This window comes from Berghia stephanieae, chromosome 3 (genome assembly GCF_034508935.2).
Source record: "Berghia stephanieae isolate SIO BIC M18660-M18661 chromosome 3, UCSD_Bste_1.3, whole genome shotgun sequence".
In the NCBI taxonomy this organism is placed as follows: domain Eukaryota; kingdom Metazoa; phylum Mollusca; class Gastropoda; order Nudibranchia; family Aeolidiidae; genus Berghia; species Berghia stephanieae.
Window position 1 is genome coordinate 36,513,039 of NC_088362.1, and position 16,978 is coordinate 36,530,016.

At 34.8% G+C, this 16,978-nt stretch overlaps 1 protein-coding gene across 1 annotated transcript in view; it reads left to right on the top strand.

Annotated features, from left to right (window-relative positions):
• The window catches only part of LOC144967653 (protein GDAP2 homolog), a 40,569-nt gene extending 24,208 nt beyond the window's left edge, over positions 1-16,361 (top strand). The window contains exons 8-13 of the mRNA XM_078905174.1: positions 1,309-1,492; positions 3,199-3,352; positions 9,059-9,198; positions 11,577-11,631; positions 14,599-14,742; positions 16,221-16,361. Of these exons, the coding sequence (XP_078761300.1) occupies positions 1,309-1,492; positions 3,199-3,352; positions 9,059-9,198; positions 11,577-11,631; positions 14,599-14,742; positions 16,221-16,274 (731 nt within the window). The 3' untranslated portion in view covers positions 16,275-16,361. The remainder of the gene's footprint in view (positions 1-1,308; positions 1,493-3,198; positions 3,353-9,058; positions 9,199-11,576; positions 11,632-14,598; positions 14,743-16,220) is intronic.
• Positions 16,362-16,978: the final 617 nt, after the last annotated feature.

Here is a 16,978-nt window from a genome sequence, read left to right on the forward strand (position 1 = left end):
AATATTGGCTATTAAGCTTAACTGCTGGTCAAAATTATTCGCGATGGTGGTGTACGAACGAATCGGCGGTCTCAAGAAGTGGGTGAGAGAGGGATCTAGTAATGACTTTGAGTTTGAAACGAATATTTTTGTGTTCGTGGATAGCTCACACGGTAGAGCCACGCTCTCACCTGCCAGGCGGAGTTGTCGTACCAATAAGGTCGCAGGTTCAAACCCCACCACCGCCGCGAAAAAATTTTTATTCTCTATTGTCTTCTGGCACTTTTCTATTCACTTCATATCTTGTTGTTACCAACATAAGTGCCTGCTCCACTCACTTTTCTGAATTAAAAATTCACCCCATACACCGGAGCATACTCAATGTCTCAATCGTTTCTATGTTATATGTTTGTGTTGAGAATATTGGCTATTAAGCTTAACTGCTGGTCAAAATTATTCGCGATGGTGGTGTACGAACGAATCGGCGGTCTCAAGAAGTGGGTGAGAGAGGGATCTAGTAATGACTTTGAGTTTGAAACGAATATTTTTGTGTTCGTGGATAGCTCACACGGTAGAGCCACGCTCTCACCTGCCAGGCGGAGTTGTCGTACCAATAAGGTCGCAGGTTCAAACCCCACCACCGCCGCGAAAAAATTTTTATTCTCTATTGTCTTCTGGCACTTTTCTATTCACTTCATATCTTGTTGTCATCTCAAACTAAGTACATTGGTGGTATGCTCTTGGAATCTACATCTGATCCCTTTTTGTTCCCAGTTCCCCTTTGTCTTACTTTCTCTTGGGTGCTTTGATTGCAATTCTAGAACCTTTTACTATCCCATTTTCTTCCTTTTTACTGGCGCTGATATAACCTAAATGTGTTGTAAACGCCGTATAACCCTTAAAAACAAAAAACAAGAGACAAGTTTTCCCTTGGGGATGAATGAATGAATATAATATGGCTGCACTGTCTCTATGGGCACTTGCCGAGTATGTGTATGTTATTTCGAGTATATCAGTATGTTCCTAGTACCCAGTTTGTGATTTGTTTCCATAAGTTTGTCCAATGCAAGTGATCTTAGTTTTTATAGGTCATCATGTGTGTTAAGGTGCTGAGGCAATTGGATCTTTCCTTGTGTTGTTGAAATCAGTTCTTCAGTTGTTGTTTCTAAATATAATATTTGTTTTGTTTTTTTTGAGATCTTGATTCAATGTTGTTGGAAGTGAAGTTTGGGATGAATAAAGGGAATTTTATATTTTTATTTGTTTGCTTATTTATCTATTTATTTATTTATTTATATTTCATTCAATCTCTGTCATTTCATCTACCAGAGGCAGAAAATGATGATTTTGAACAAACAATTGATTTGAATAAAGCATTTGAACAGTCCCAAGTCATCGACGTCGGCCACCATCCCTTTGCCGAAATGGAAGACGATCCCGACATCATCAAAACCAAACATTTGATGTCAAGGAAAAATTCAAAGGAAGTCAAGAATATGGAAATACGAAGGCGGTCAGTGGATCTGTTTAGACTTATTTATTTATTCAGATATCTTTAGAACTGTCAATTGTCATTTTTTGCCAGGATTTTAAAATTTCTTTTTAATGGTCTTACAATATGACAGCAAAGGCAGAGTATTTGAATACCATGAAATTTATTGTTCAATCAAATGCATTTATATGCTCAGATAAGTTGAAGAAAAGTGAACTTGAGGCCCTTACACTGCTGTGGAAACAGCAGTTAAGGAGTTGAGTTGTCCCTACTTGCGGAGAATCTTAAGCGTCTAAGAGATAATTCTTTGTTTGTAATCCTTGAATGAAAAAAAAAATCGCCTCATAAAACTCCTTGAATTTCAAAATGGAATTGCTGTAGGAACCCTGTTGTTACTTTTGAGAGTTCACAGCTTCTGACAGCTTAGGGGACAGCGTGGCTCAGTGGTACAGTCTTTGCTTTGTACCCGAAAGGTACCAAGTTCGATCACCCACTGCTGCGTTGTGCGACCTGAGCAAGTCACCTCGCCCTAGCTCAATTTGCAGCGCTGCACTGGGGCTGATGCCTGGGTTATTCCAGTCTTCCCTTGGAATAGACCCTTGAGATAAATTTCCCCTATAGGATGAATAAATGGAATTTTATTTATTTAAAAAAATTATTATAATTTTTTCTTGATGTAAGTAATGTTTACTCATATATGTGCTGATTTGGCAAAACTGTCGGATGTCGCACGAGCTAGTTTTGAGATACAAGTGAATAACGGTGAAAAATCGTTATCTGCATGAATTAATTTTTTTCACTTCATCGTTTTTATTATCCATCCAACTACATTCTCACGAAAGGAGTTTACATTTTGAAGCTCATAGATAATTCAATTTATATTTTCTTAGTTTTGTCAAAGAGAAATACCTTAAAAATTGGCCCAAAATCTACCTCTAAGGTAGAAGATTACAATTTAGCACTGATAACTGAAATTGTTACCCCAACCCCAACATATTCTTTTTGTCATTATTCACTCTTTGTAAAGCCAGTAAGTGCGCATGAATACAAGCTACCATTGAGTCAGTATAATGACTATGCATGACGATAAACAAAATGAGTAATGTGATAATCCATAGTCCAACATTCCATGTACTGTCCTATGTGAAATATTGTGCCATCAATAAAATCATGCGACTCATAGCATTTTTCTTTCAATTTTATATCATGATTTACAACATAAGATATCTAAAAGTCGATATCAATATCTGAAAAACGAAAATAAAATCATGAATGACTTAGTAATTAAAAGTACTGAGAGAGCAATCGGCCAGCAAGGGTGAGAATGCACACGAAACTCCGTTGTGAAGAGAAGAAGGGCAAAAAGGGGTAAATAGAGTCAAAATCTTTTGTTTATGTTACAGAATGGCTTCATTATTTAATTTTTAAATTTGAATTGGCAAACCAGATATAAAATGTAAATGTTTTAGCTACAGTTTCTCCTAACCCATAGCTTTAAAAAAAAATTGGATTTTCAATTTGCAAATCTAAATTTCCATTCTTTTAAACTAAAAGAATTAATTTCCATGATTCACATCCATATAATGCTGTTGGAAATATGCATGTTATTAATATTTTCATTTTCAGTTGGATGCTTTCACTTCGCCGTAATGCTTTTGGGTAATGTAAAGAAAAATTCAGACAATAAAGAAAATTTGAATTGAATTGAATTTAAATTGTCTCCACAGGTATGAGAGATTACTGAAAAGGGCCAAATCAGAGGATTTGACGGATATCGCAGCTTTGCATTGTCTTTATCGTACTGGCATTGACAGAATGGGTCGACCAGTCGTTGTTTTCATCGGGAGAAACTTTCCAGCTCTTAGTGCCGACCCGGAAAAGGTATTCGTCTCTTCGCCCATACTTGGAAATTTAGTTTTTCGTTTATTTTTTTATTTATTTTTTTTTGGTTTTTGGTTTTTGTCTGTTGGTTTCTGTTTTTGTTTTATTCATTCAACATTTTTAGATTTTTGTTTCTTGTTTTATATGTTTTTTTTTTGGTTTTTTAAAATTCATACTTCATAGGCATAGTTCTTTTTGCTTTTGAAATTTTTGTTTTGTTTTTTAGTTTTTTGTTTGTTTGTTCTTTCTTTCTTTTTTTTTTTTTTGTAGTCCTTCAGAGCTATTAAGCTCATGGAGCTGGAGTTTATCTTGGTTTCTATAGCGTGAAACGGACAGTAGCATTTGCTGCTACCCATTGGGGAGGATGCTAGTTTATTGCAAGTTATTTCTCCCAGATCTAACAGACCCACTACCCAATCTCTGCTGGGTTGACAGGGGAGTATTCTAGATTTCACCAGGGTTTGATCTTGGTCTTTTGTGTGTGAAGTGAGTGCTCTACTAACTGAGCTATAGGTTCTCGTAGAGGTGGAGTAAGGGGAATCTAACATTTTTAAATTTTAATTGTTATTATTATTATTATTATTATTATTATTATTATTATTATTTATTATTATTTATTATTATTATATATCATTCATCATCATTCATCATCATCATCATCATCATCATCATCATCATCATCATCATCATCATCATCATCATCATCATTATTATTATTATTATTATTATTATTATTATTATTATTGTTATTGTTATTATTTATATAATTATTATTGTTATTATTTATTATTATTATTATTATTATTATTATTATTATTATTATTATTATTATTATTATTATTATTATGATTTTTATTATTTAGACCTGTAAATTCCCAGTCAATAACTGAAATCAGTCAATTCGTCAAATTCAAATATTAAAAATGAAGAAAGAAAGAACTCATCGTAGTCGAATGACCGTGAAGTAATTAGGAATGTTCCACAGCGCTACGCATAGCTCAAGGGCCGTTTATATTTACGCTGGATATATTGCCAAGGCTAAGCGACGCTTTTTGGAATTGCTGTGTTTGAACACACCCCAATGTATTTTCACACAGTCTTCGTGAAATTATCTTTTCACTTTCCAAACCTGTTGTGATCCTAATGGTAGCCAATTTTAACTGAGCCGCCGAGCGATACATTTCACTGTTTCGTCTAAGTCAAAATTGACCACATTTACTTGGTGGAGCCTAAAGGTATGGAAAAGTTTAATGCGAAAGCCGGAAGTGCGTTATGAAGACACCTTCAAATTAAAAGTTATATGATTGCTACAAGCACACCTCGATTGCCTTACGTTGTAAATAAACTGGTTGACCGTTTCTTCACTGATTGGGTACCTAATTATAAGAAACAATTGTAAGTAGCCTAATTAAACGTAAATTAGTTTTCTGCCATTGTTTTGCTCAAGTGAGCGGGTGGTTGGATGGGAGCATCACCCTTGAATCATATACCTATGATGTTCGCATGGGTGTACGATCCGATAGTGATGTCGTTTCTTCTTCTCTTTACTAGCCTATCCTGCTTCTTTGGTTTGTGATTGTATTTTTGACAGGGGATATTTTTTTTCTGTAAATCTTCTGCTGTTTGTTCTTGGTTATTTATAATTTAGCTTATGATATCTTTAGGTTATGATTTTGATTTACATTTGTACTATTTTTGTTAGATTGCTTGTTTTTTTGTTTCAGCGGTCTCTCATATAACCTCAATTGTGTTGGAAGAGACCTAAAGCAACAAACAAACAAACAAAAGCTCAAGTGAGCTTGCTGTTTACTATTCACGCACGGCGTCTAAACTGCACTATAAATCTGACCGTTTAGTTTCCCGCTGTTCCGAGCGCAGACGTAACCTCACCCGACAGGTAACTGGGGTCAACAGCGGTCAGCCGATCAATTCCCAGAAAGTAGATTTGACGTGCATTGGGTGATACCAATGGATGATTTCCGTACCAATTAACCTCACGATCTTCGTGACGATGCAATTCCACCCAAAATGCAAAGAATTCTCGCAGACCTCCTCTTTCCATCGGTCCTATTTTTTTTTCAACATCTCCAGTACTTATTCCACAAGCCGTGATTCAACTTCACATATTTTTCTATAACATTTAAATAAAATTACTTGTAATTACCTCAGGATTATAAAAAAACGTTCCTATAAATTTCAATTTTTTTTGGTGTGATTCACAAGGCACAAGTTTTACTACGAAATGAGGTAAGTTTCATTTACTCTTCAGTTTTCATTATTTTGTAATTATTATTTTTCCGCGGTAGGTCAGGTAATAATGATATTACTTCTTTAGCCTTGTTCTTGAAACGTAATATTTCGCTGCGGTTTTATTGTTAATTAGATTTTTTTTCTTTTTTTTTTTCAATGATGAGTTAATTTGATTTTTAAATTGCATAATTTGAATTATCTTGCTAATGTTTAATTTTAAATGACATTGTTTGTTGGGCCTCAACTTAGCTCAACTGCTTGTTAGAATTTTCCTGCTCCCCCTTTCTTTCACCAAATTGGGTGAAGTATTTGGTTTTTCTTGTTCCAAATTTTATGTACGCTGTTATGTATGCATGGATATGAAAAGTAATACAGAGTGTTTTAAAACTCATTTTATTCATTAATTCACTATATCATTGCTTACATCGCTCAGTCAACTTTGAATTTTCTCTTACAGCATGGACCACACAATTGCAAGTCATAACCAAGCAGTGAATTCATTATGTAGGACATGTGGTGTGATTTGTTTAACACAGAAATAGAAACGTGCCCGCAAGAAACCGTTTAAATGTTCAAATTATTCTAATGACATTCTTTTAGTCTATGGGACTGACACGGCATTGGACAAGCAAGGAACACACTCATAATTTATGTGTAAAAAGTACACATTATAAAGCACATTGAACACACGACTCATTAGCTTCTTTGTATTTGCTCATTGCCAAGACGCTAATAATAAATAAATCAACCTTGAAACGGGTTGCACTTGCATGTTTGATATCGACAGAGTAAAATATAACAACAAACTCCGAAACGCAGGAGAGGCTTTCAAATCTCATGCACGAGCAACTCACCCTCAGGGATGGTCCTATTGCCTCTGAATTGGACAGAATACCACATTACACCACAGGCTTACCACAGCAGGTCATTCATTGGCAACCACTGCCACAAATATTTACAAGAAAAAGTCTACACGCAACTCACACTTACAATTATCCAACAAAGAACTGCACCCATGACCCACTCATCATTGATGACGCTTGCAGTATTGGATTAATTTTCGACAATATAAACAAGGCCTATAGTCATGTGCACAACTTTATTTCACACACAAAATCGATCAAAGCAGACACAATCCAATATATTCAAAGTGCAATAAGACATTACACGGATACATACAGAAAATATTTTCCAAACAAAATAATCCCAAAACACACCTCCTTGAGTACCACTGCATACCACACATCACTCAATATAAGTTTGGACTTAGACTTCTTGGAGAACAAGGCACAGAGAGCTGTCACCAAACAACAGCACAATTGGAAAAAAGAGCATCCGGCATTATCAATGATATGAATAAAATAAGATTTGTCATCAACGCAATGCAGTTAAAGACCAGCCCCAAACTACACTGACGAGTTTGAATGCTCGTAGTGGATATATTTTGGTTAAGGGCAAGTGAGGAAAAGTATTTACATCTTGTCTTTATAATACATAAAATTCAGACAAATCCATAGCAACGGTTTTTTTTCTCTAATTTTTGAAATGTTGCACCCACTATTTTTTTTGTGTAATTTGTTACCGTTCTTTGATAACTTATATTGAGAAATCTAGTAATACTATGAAAAAATAAAAAACACACAGTAAAAGTAGAAAATATAAACTTTTATACCAAGTAGTGATATTTCAACTCATTCAATATGGGTGTCTTACAGACAATAAAACAAAACATTGTTAAATTGAGTGAAACGGCAATCCCCGTTAGGTAAATTCCTCTTGGTGATTGACTGCTCACCGTGACCGGGTCAGGAGGTGTCAGGAACTGGATACCGTCTCAACTAAACTGTTATCGTTATGTACGCTGTGCTCGATTCTTTGGATTTTTCTGATATTAAGAGTTTCAGTGAGGTTCCTGTTTCAGTCTCAGTCAACTTTTATAGAGTTCATTTACAAGTCTAATTTATTATTATTATTATTATTATTATTATTATTATTATTATTATTATTATTATTATTATTATTATTATTATTATTATTATGAGTATTATTATTATTATTATATTATTATTATTATTATTATTATTATTATTATTATTATTATTATTATTATTATTATTATTATTATTATTATTATTATTATTAATTCAGCTCAGCCAGCCACTCACCATTACTTGTGATATTCGGTGTTGGGAAATCCGTGATTTTGGAGTCAGAGGAGAAATTTTCTCCTTTTGAGAAAAAAAATTACATTTGTCTCAATGTAATGTACTGGCAGTGAGAAACTTGATGTGTGGTGGAACAAATTTTAGGTGCACTTTCCCACTCTCTAGAAGGTAGTTCGAGTATCAATGATAGTTTATCATTTCAATTGCTCTAAAAGTGGGGTGTCCATGCAGTAAAGACATAAGATATTCCAAGCATTCCATAAAGGAATATAGATAACTCATCAAACAAGATGTCTGATGTCAACAGGAATCAGCCATGTTGTCCAAGTGAGCAAATTGGGGGTTAATAATCTTGCTCAAGGAAAAAAACGAAAGTGTCTGACGCGGGGCTCGAACCCGGGTCCTTCCGGGTCACAGTGCAATGCCTTAACTCACTGACTGCCACAGGTTTCGAAAATGGAATTCCCTTGACTGCCAGAGGTTCCGGCATGTTACTCCAAAAATCATAATGACCACACTTTTTAAGATAATAAAACACTTTAAAAAGCAAACAAACCTGTTTTAGTTGTTCTTTCAAATGATGCCATTGAATTTCATGTAGCTTTATTCTGGATTTTACAATGTTTTTTTGAAAATAGGGTGTTTATTGCCAAAAACGAGAATTATAACTCTTCCTCGGACTGTCTTACTGTCTAAATATCTATAATATAATTGTTTTCTTTACAGAAACCAAGCAACAACATAATAATAATACTAGAATGCTCAGGAACAAAGTCACTGTCATTATCATTACTTAAACACATGTCTGGCTCATCAAAATCATCTTCGCTACTAGAAATATAAGGATTTGGGGCTTGAAAAGCATCAAATACGTTTCTTCTTGTTCTTTCTGCCATGGTTGAAAATCACGGAAAAGAAGTCAGTTTATCGAGTACTATTCGTGCTAGTAAAAAATGTCAACAATACAAAGTACCCAATCATGTTTGGTATGAAAACAAAGCGAAAGTCGCGAACTACGACGTCGGCAAACTGCCACGGTCGATACTGTTCGGTGAATACAGATAATAAATAGCAAAGTATGAAACCGAGGGGGTTCGGTCTTGGCAGTCAGGCTTAGAATGAAAAAAACCGAGACGTGTCGGTCATGGCAGTCAGTGAGTTAACCACTCGGCTACTTCGCCTCCATGCAGTAAAAATTGGCCTTTAATTCAATCATTCAAAATTTTTGCCCTTTTTCATTTTTTTTGTCACTATCAGCACTAAGTAATAATTATTTCCATTTTATTTTCAGACCCTGTTATATTTGATCAGAGTCCTGGATCCAGTTGTTGACAACGATTACGTCGTGGTTTACTTTCACACCAACACGACAGGGAACAACCAGCCTGCCATGGCTTATCTGAAAACTGTCTACAGTTTACTGGACAATCGGTAAGGGTGATTTGATGTATAAGTATGGGATTGTATTTGATGATAATGATTAGCATAATAATTATTTTAATAATGATAATAATAATAATAAAAATGATTATGATAATATTAATAATAATAATAGATCTAATAATAAATAATGCTAATAATAATAATAATAATAATGCTAATAATAATAATAATATTAATGATGATGATGATGATGATGATGATGATGATGATGATGATAAAAATAATACTAGTAATGATGTTGATGACAATGAGACATAGAGAAGAACAAATACCAGTTTAACACTACTCTTTGCGTTCATCTACTTTCTATCATGTATATTACGTTACAATTTCAGACACAAAATTCATATCTAAATATAAAATATAAAAATAATGAAGTGGTGAAAAAAAGTTTTAAAATAATAAAGAAAAGTACTCGAGGTTGTTTTTTTAAATATAACTATATGATAAGAGATAACACTTATCTAGACCTGGTGTTGTGCTAATGCTATCTATATACAGATATAGAAATACTCTCATTTTTCCACTTAAAGATTGACCTTTACAAGTGATAAAATAACAAGCTGTACTTGTAGAAACGACAGACTGGCCGATTATCAATGTAAAAAATAAAAAGGAAAGAAAAGCAAAGAAACTAGTCCTTGAGCCAAATTACAAAATGCTGCTGACATGTGAATAAAAAAAAGACGGATGTTTTTCAATTCACTCTTATCGTAATGCAGCTATGTGGTCTTGGGGTATGATATTCGCCTTCGGATCAGAAAATCCTAGGTTTAGGTCCCCCTCTTAGTTGAGTCTCTCACTATACTCGGGTGTAAAAGTTAACAGCATTGTCTCTTTTGTAAAAAAAGAATTCTAATGTCGACTAACTTTTGAGGCATCATGATCTCATCCTACGTATTGATTGTTGCTGTTGGCTTAGGACCCCTTGTATAACGCTTGAGTATTTTTAGTGATATTGCTTTCCCAGGGCTGAGAATCTTCCGCCTAAATGGTGGTTTATTTATCTCCGCCCATCACTATCACAGTACTATCTTTTTCAAAAAATTTGTATGAATAAAAAAGACTCACCACAACCAATACATCATCATCCCTACCACCACCACAACAACAACCACAATCATAATTCATTTCACCACTAACACTACTGCTAAATTACCATCGCACCATCATCCCTTCCACCACTACTACTACTACAACCACCATATCTCCCCTACCACTACTACTCTAACCACCATCACATCATTATCCCTATACAACTACTGCAACCACTACCAGATTATCATCCCTGCCTCCCCCTACCATCACATCATTATCCCGACCACCTCTACTACTACCAACCGCCGCCACATCATCATCCCTACCACAACTACTACAACCACCACCACATCGTCATCCGTGCCATCACTACTACAACCACCTACACATCATCATCCCCACCACCACCAACTACGACAACCACCATATGTTGTAATTACACTTTCAACTTTTGAAATTTCTCAGAATGGTGTCAAAAATTGCTGCGAGACACATTCTGGATAGCATCTCAGTAAACTTTAATGAAATCCAAATTTATAGCTTATAGTCACATGGATGGGTAATGATTTTTAATGAAATCCAAATTTATGATTATAGTCGCATGGATGGGTAATGTTATTGAATGAAATCCAAATAGCTTGGATTAATGATCTACGCACTGAAAACTTTCCTCCTTTTTTGTAACCAGTCATTCTCACCCCTGATTTCCTGGGTGGGGTTCCTGACCTCCCTTAGTGGGTAGGGAGGCACTTACTCTGTCTTTTATCCCCCTGTATCTGTTTTCCAACATGCTTTCTTGTCTTTGGCTTCAAATGAGATTTCTTGGTTTTGTCCTGGCCCTGACTGAAAGGGAAACAGTCAAATGTATAGTTAGTTTAGGGAGATGATTTTTTTTCCTTGTATATCATCTCTCTTTAATGCTCTGTATTATGTTTTGTTTACGTTTTTATAGATGATTTGTAACCATTTGAGTGTATTCCTCTTAGTGGGGACCTGTGCTTGGTTATGGATGAGACTTTTAGGTGATCTCAAACTAAGCATTTTGATAGTGTGCTCTTGGAATCTACATCTGTTTCCTATTTGAAGAAATTCCCCTTTGTCTTGTCTTTTCTTGGGCGCTTTAATTGTAATTCTATAATTTTTTACTATCCCAATTTCTTCCTTTTTACTGGCGCTTAATGTTTTGCAAGCACCGTAAAACCCTTAAAAACGAACAAGCAAATCACCTTTGCTTGCTTTCCATAAAAGCTCAATTTCTATTACTGTTTCTTTTCTTTTAATGTAAATTTTTGATTATCCTCTTTTTTTTCTATCTCTTTTCTTTGCAGGTACAAGAAAAATTTGAAACATTTTTACATTATTCATCCTACTTGGTGGTCAAAGGTAAAGAACAATAAACACCATACAACATAATGTCACTCACTATAAACAAAGAAGTCTGTGTATTTAAAATAATCGTCACAGATATATTTTGAGACGTATCATAAAGCTGTTTGAAAGAGTTGTTTTTGATATTATGTATGGTATTATCATCTTCAAGATGTTTGTTTTAAATGCAAGTTTTGTTTATTAAGATATACCATTGCTGTTATAGCCTTTTTGCGACCCACTTCTTACACAAAGTTTGTGGGGCAAAAAAAAATGATCAGCATGTGTTGTCTTTTTTGACTCTTTTTAATAAAAGTCGCCTCAAAACCCAAACATCTTAATTGATTCAACCTTTCTGACGAGAAGACTCCTGAACCTAAGCAATTCCTATCCAAAATGAGTTCTTGTCATAAATTATTAAATCAACCCTTTTTGTACATCTTCGGGAAATATCAAAGCTTAATTTCACTTCTAAATATTTTTTACAGCTAGTCAAGTTGATAAAGTATGAAATTTGAGAAAAGTTGCTGGATACCTTGCTTATACATCTGACCATTACTTCATGAAAAATCTCCCGATTTACTTCAAATAAAGATTAAAATGCTCTGGTGAACATATTCTTTCAGAATTTAAAAAAAATGCAAATTCAAACTTTTCACCTTCCGACTGATTATGTCATGCCCTGACACAAGTATACTAGTGTGCAAAACGGACTGGATGGCTGTAGAATAAGATTCTCGATGTTAATCTGTTAATATGCTTTAATTTGCTTTGTTTATTTGGAATGCATTCTGGGAAAGTTTATAACTTCCTTTCATTGTGTCCACTCCGAAGAAAGCAAACAAAAATTGATTCAGAATACTTATTGTAACTTTTTTAAAAATCTTTTCAGGTGAAAAATAAGGCAGAGGAGGAGGGTGTCATAAACATGCTTATAATTGGTGTTTTAAACTTTATCAATATGTTGCTAATATTTAATGATAACATAATATGTTACGGTGCATGAGAAAATCAGTCGCTTGGTGAAGAGATTCGAGCTGAGATATTGCCTATTTTAGTTCGAAGGTCAATTTTTATCAAAAATGAGTTCTTGTCATAAATGGTTAAATCAATCATTTTTATACATATTCGTGAAATATTTAAGTTTAATTTCACTTCTAAATATTTTATTTTAATTATTTCTTACAGCTAGTCTAGTTGAAAAAATATGAAAGCGGACGGACATTAGTTTTCTAAGAATCCAGTATGTAATGCATATCAAATTAAAGGGGATTCCCCTGGCTTTCCATTGAAACCTAGTGTGCATGAATACATAAAGAATGCTGAACGTGAGAAACTCTGCGCATCCATGACCCGTCAATGGCCAGTCGAGTGAAGTGGAGTGACTTCGACGAATCTGGGTCACGGCAGTTTGATGCACAAAACAATGCACTCACATATCGAAAAAAGAACATTTTCCCCTCCAAATGCCTTCTTTATCTTTCCCTTGATCGACTCAACATATGCTTTTAATTAATGCACTTGTATTTTCTGCAAAATTCATTAAAATTATACAATGCCATCCGTCGTCTAGTCTTTGTTTACATTCACAACCTTCACATCCGCAAACAAAAATGGCACAGAAAACAACATCAGCCGAAGCCGCTCAAGTAGCAAATATTATCAACCAGGCCACTAAAATCTGTTTTGGGGATGTTGTTCGAAGCGAGAGTACCTCCCAAATAATACGAGAGTATTTCAGCACCAGAGATACCCTTTCTGATTCTTTGGAAGACGATGATGAGTCGATATCTCTCGAACAAGAATGGGAGACACACACCCCTTTCTACTTCTGTCTTCGATTTAATCTAAGTTTTCACGTGTTTAATGTTTTAATTTAAGTTCAATCTATTAGAAATGGATTATCTGTGTAACACCATCTGTCTTGGTTTTGAACATTAATCAAGAAATTATATTTGAAGAGCTTCGATTGTCATGACAGAGACTGAGACTGAGAATGAAACAAAGTGTAAACATGGCATGAATGACTTATGAGACGTGGAATAAATGATTTGGTTGGAATAAATTTATCGTTATGCTTTAATTTGACACTGGAAGGAATTCCATATGGTCCTGTCAATTCTATATTTTACGTATACAACATAAAATACACATACATTTCCTCTGACAGAGGTGAATATGCTTGATTAAAGCTATCTCAACTTTGAGAGCCATTTTCTCAAAATAAGGTTTCCAGGCCCTGACCCATACATCTGACCATAACTTCATGAAAAATCACCCGATTTACTTCAAATAAAGATTAAAATGCCCAGGGGAGTATATGCTTTCAGAAAATGCAAAAAAATGCAAATCCAAAATTTTCACCAAGCGACTGATTTTCTCATGCACTGACACAAATTTGCTAAATAACCATTATTTTTTTTATATCTATCATTGCCAAGGAACAAATGTGTGGTCTTATGATTTTGTTTTCAGTACTTTTTAACCCACTCAACTCTAACACCAACTATATGCGTAGTTTACCCGGGGTTACTTTTACGCCATGCCAATTTATTACATTTTTCTGAGACAAATTATAGGCGTAATATCAAAGCGAATGTTTTTAGTTTTTACATGTTAATGGTAATTGAATAAAACTGTCTATGCACATGCTCATTTTTAATACATTTTTTTCCAATTTGAAAAGTAGCAAAAATCTCTAGGATTGAGTGAGTTAAATATTTCTTCAAATCACACAAGTGGTATAAAAAAATCAATTGTTGTTGCCACTTTCAATCTAATATTAAAACATTGTTATGAACAATTTATCAAATTGAGCTGGAGTACAGCACTCAGAAAGGGGTTGGTCTATGTATTTGTGTAAAAGTTCAGAAAATTTTTGCCTCCTGAAATGTCAACCTTGTGTATGTGTTCTGTTTTGTTTTGTTTTTTTCCTGTTAATTGACAACTATGACATATCTCCCCCCGCCTCCCCCTGGCCAGTTGGCGACGTGGTTCTTTACAACATTTGCTGCATCTGATATTAAAGACAAAGTGGAGAGCATGAAGGGCGTCCAGTTCCTTTTCACCAAAATCAGCCCCGACCAGATCGACATCCCCCAGTTTGTTCAGGATCACGATATACGGGTAAGATCACTGACGTGTAGTGTTACATGACATAACGACCAGAAATATAGGGTATGGAGAAGTGCTGGGTAAAAACAAACAAAAAAACTAGAGCATTTATATAGCGCAATATCCACTAGACGTACTCAAAGCGCTTTACAAAGGGTCCCTGTCTAACAGCAACACGTGACATGTAGAATGAGACATGACGCCTGTTAGGCGATATTACAATTTTTTCCGACAAAGACATCGCTGTTAACGGACAGGTAATCATTTTACACCTGAGTACGGTGAGAGAAAAATGAGTAAAGAGTCTTTTCCAAGGACTCAATGATGCGCAGAGCAAGGCTTGAACCCAGGACCTTCTGATCCGAAAGCGAGTGTCATACCACTAGACCACATAGCCACACAGATGAAACGAGAATAAAAATATTGTGCCATGTCAGTTGGATCCCGAGTTTGACTCTGACACATCGATATTTTTATTCTCTGTTTTCATCTGGCACTTCTCCATATCCTATGTTTATCATCATTATTGATACAAGTGCCCACCCCACATTTTTTTCTGAATTTTACATAACATAATAATAATCATTTATTTAACGCCCACTTCTAGATCGATAAATTTCTTGTCTGCGCTTAGAAATACAGATGGCTCACATATATACAAATCTGCACACACATGCAAATCCACTGTACACTTAACAATCAATTCATTGTTTCACTATTAATTCTAGATATCATACAACTGTTTAAAAGCTTACATAAAATAACTTTTCTTGAAAGAGGAAAAGGAGCCAGGTCTTTTTGTATGAAGGGATAGAGAGTTCCACATACTTTGGGCAGCATAAGTAAAAAAGCGATCAGCCATTAAAATGATACAAGTTGTGAGAAAATTTCTGCTGAGTAATCACAGCCTGACTATTTTAAATGAATTAAATGTTATAAATATTTTCTTTCAATTTTTGTGTTCCTTCAATCGTTTTCTCACTCACAGAGATACGCTACTTTGGCTTTTCTGAAGTCAAATTAATGTGTTTAAAATTATGAAAATAGTTTTGTGGCAGGTCAACACTTCATGCCCACAAAGCACCCATTACCTTTCAAGATTTCGCTCATTCCATTCTAAAATTCTTAAAATGTAACTTCTCCTCTTTCCAGACATTTGTAGGTTTAAGTCATTCTGATTGATAGTTTTGGAGATATTAAATGTAATTCTATTATACTAAAAATAATAAGAGAAGCTTAAGACAAAATACAATGAGCCGAAGCTCAATGCCAACAGGTGTCTGCCATCACTTCATAAGTGGGGACCTATCCAACATGTACCTGATGTGGACAAGAACCCGAAACCGCAGAGTTGAATGGTGTGTTGTGACGAAGCTTCCGGGTGGGTTTGCAACGGTGCACAAGTAAGCCAAGTTTAATTCTTGTTTTTTTTTTGTTTTTTAAAAAAATATTAACTCAATTAATCTTGAAAATTCTTTTTGTTCCTCCAGGTAAACGGTGCTCGCTATGTAGTGCCTGATCCTGACAACCCAGAGGGTCTCTGATACTTCAACAAAATCCAAGCCATAAGAGAGAATGAGAGGGTGATGTGAATTCACATTGGACTTCCATTATCATCATCAAAATCCATTTTTTTTAAAAACAAAAAAAAAACTAGATATCACTTTGTATTTGTTTATGTACTTAATTTTATATTCATCGTTTCTCGATAAGTTGTGGTTCAATGTAAGTATTCATTAATTATATAGACCAATGTATATCGAGGGTAAGCAACTCTCACTGTACAAGTGTTGGAGAGATGATTTTGAGAAATAAAATTGTTAAAAATCCTTTCCCGCCCAAGAAGTGCCTAGACCCCTCCTCATGCATCATGTCCCGGTGCCTAAGCAAAGGGAAATAACTCTTTTTTCAAAGATACAGAAGAAAACACTCCAAAATCCTTATAATTAAACACTCTGGCATTCACCTTTCATTTTCAGTATGTTTTAATGGCTCAGAAATGTTCATAAAGTTCTGAAATTAGAGCTAAAATTTCATAATTCTACGAATTTTTTGTAGTATTACGCAGGTCTGCATTAAGCTGCTAGAAGCTGTGAACTGTAAAAAGTAATAGGGAATGAGATTAGCGGAAGAGTAGCGTCCCTTGATTGGACGTCACCTTACAGAGAGAACGTCAATTTGGTTTTGCGCATGCGTCTCTCTCGTCCTCACTTTCGGTGAATTGTCTCATGCCGCTTTCACCAGAAGC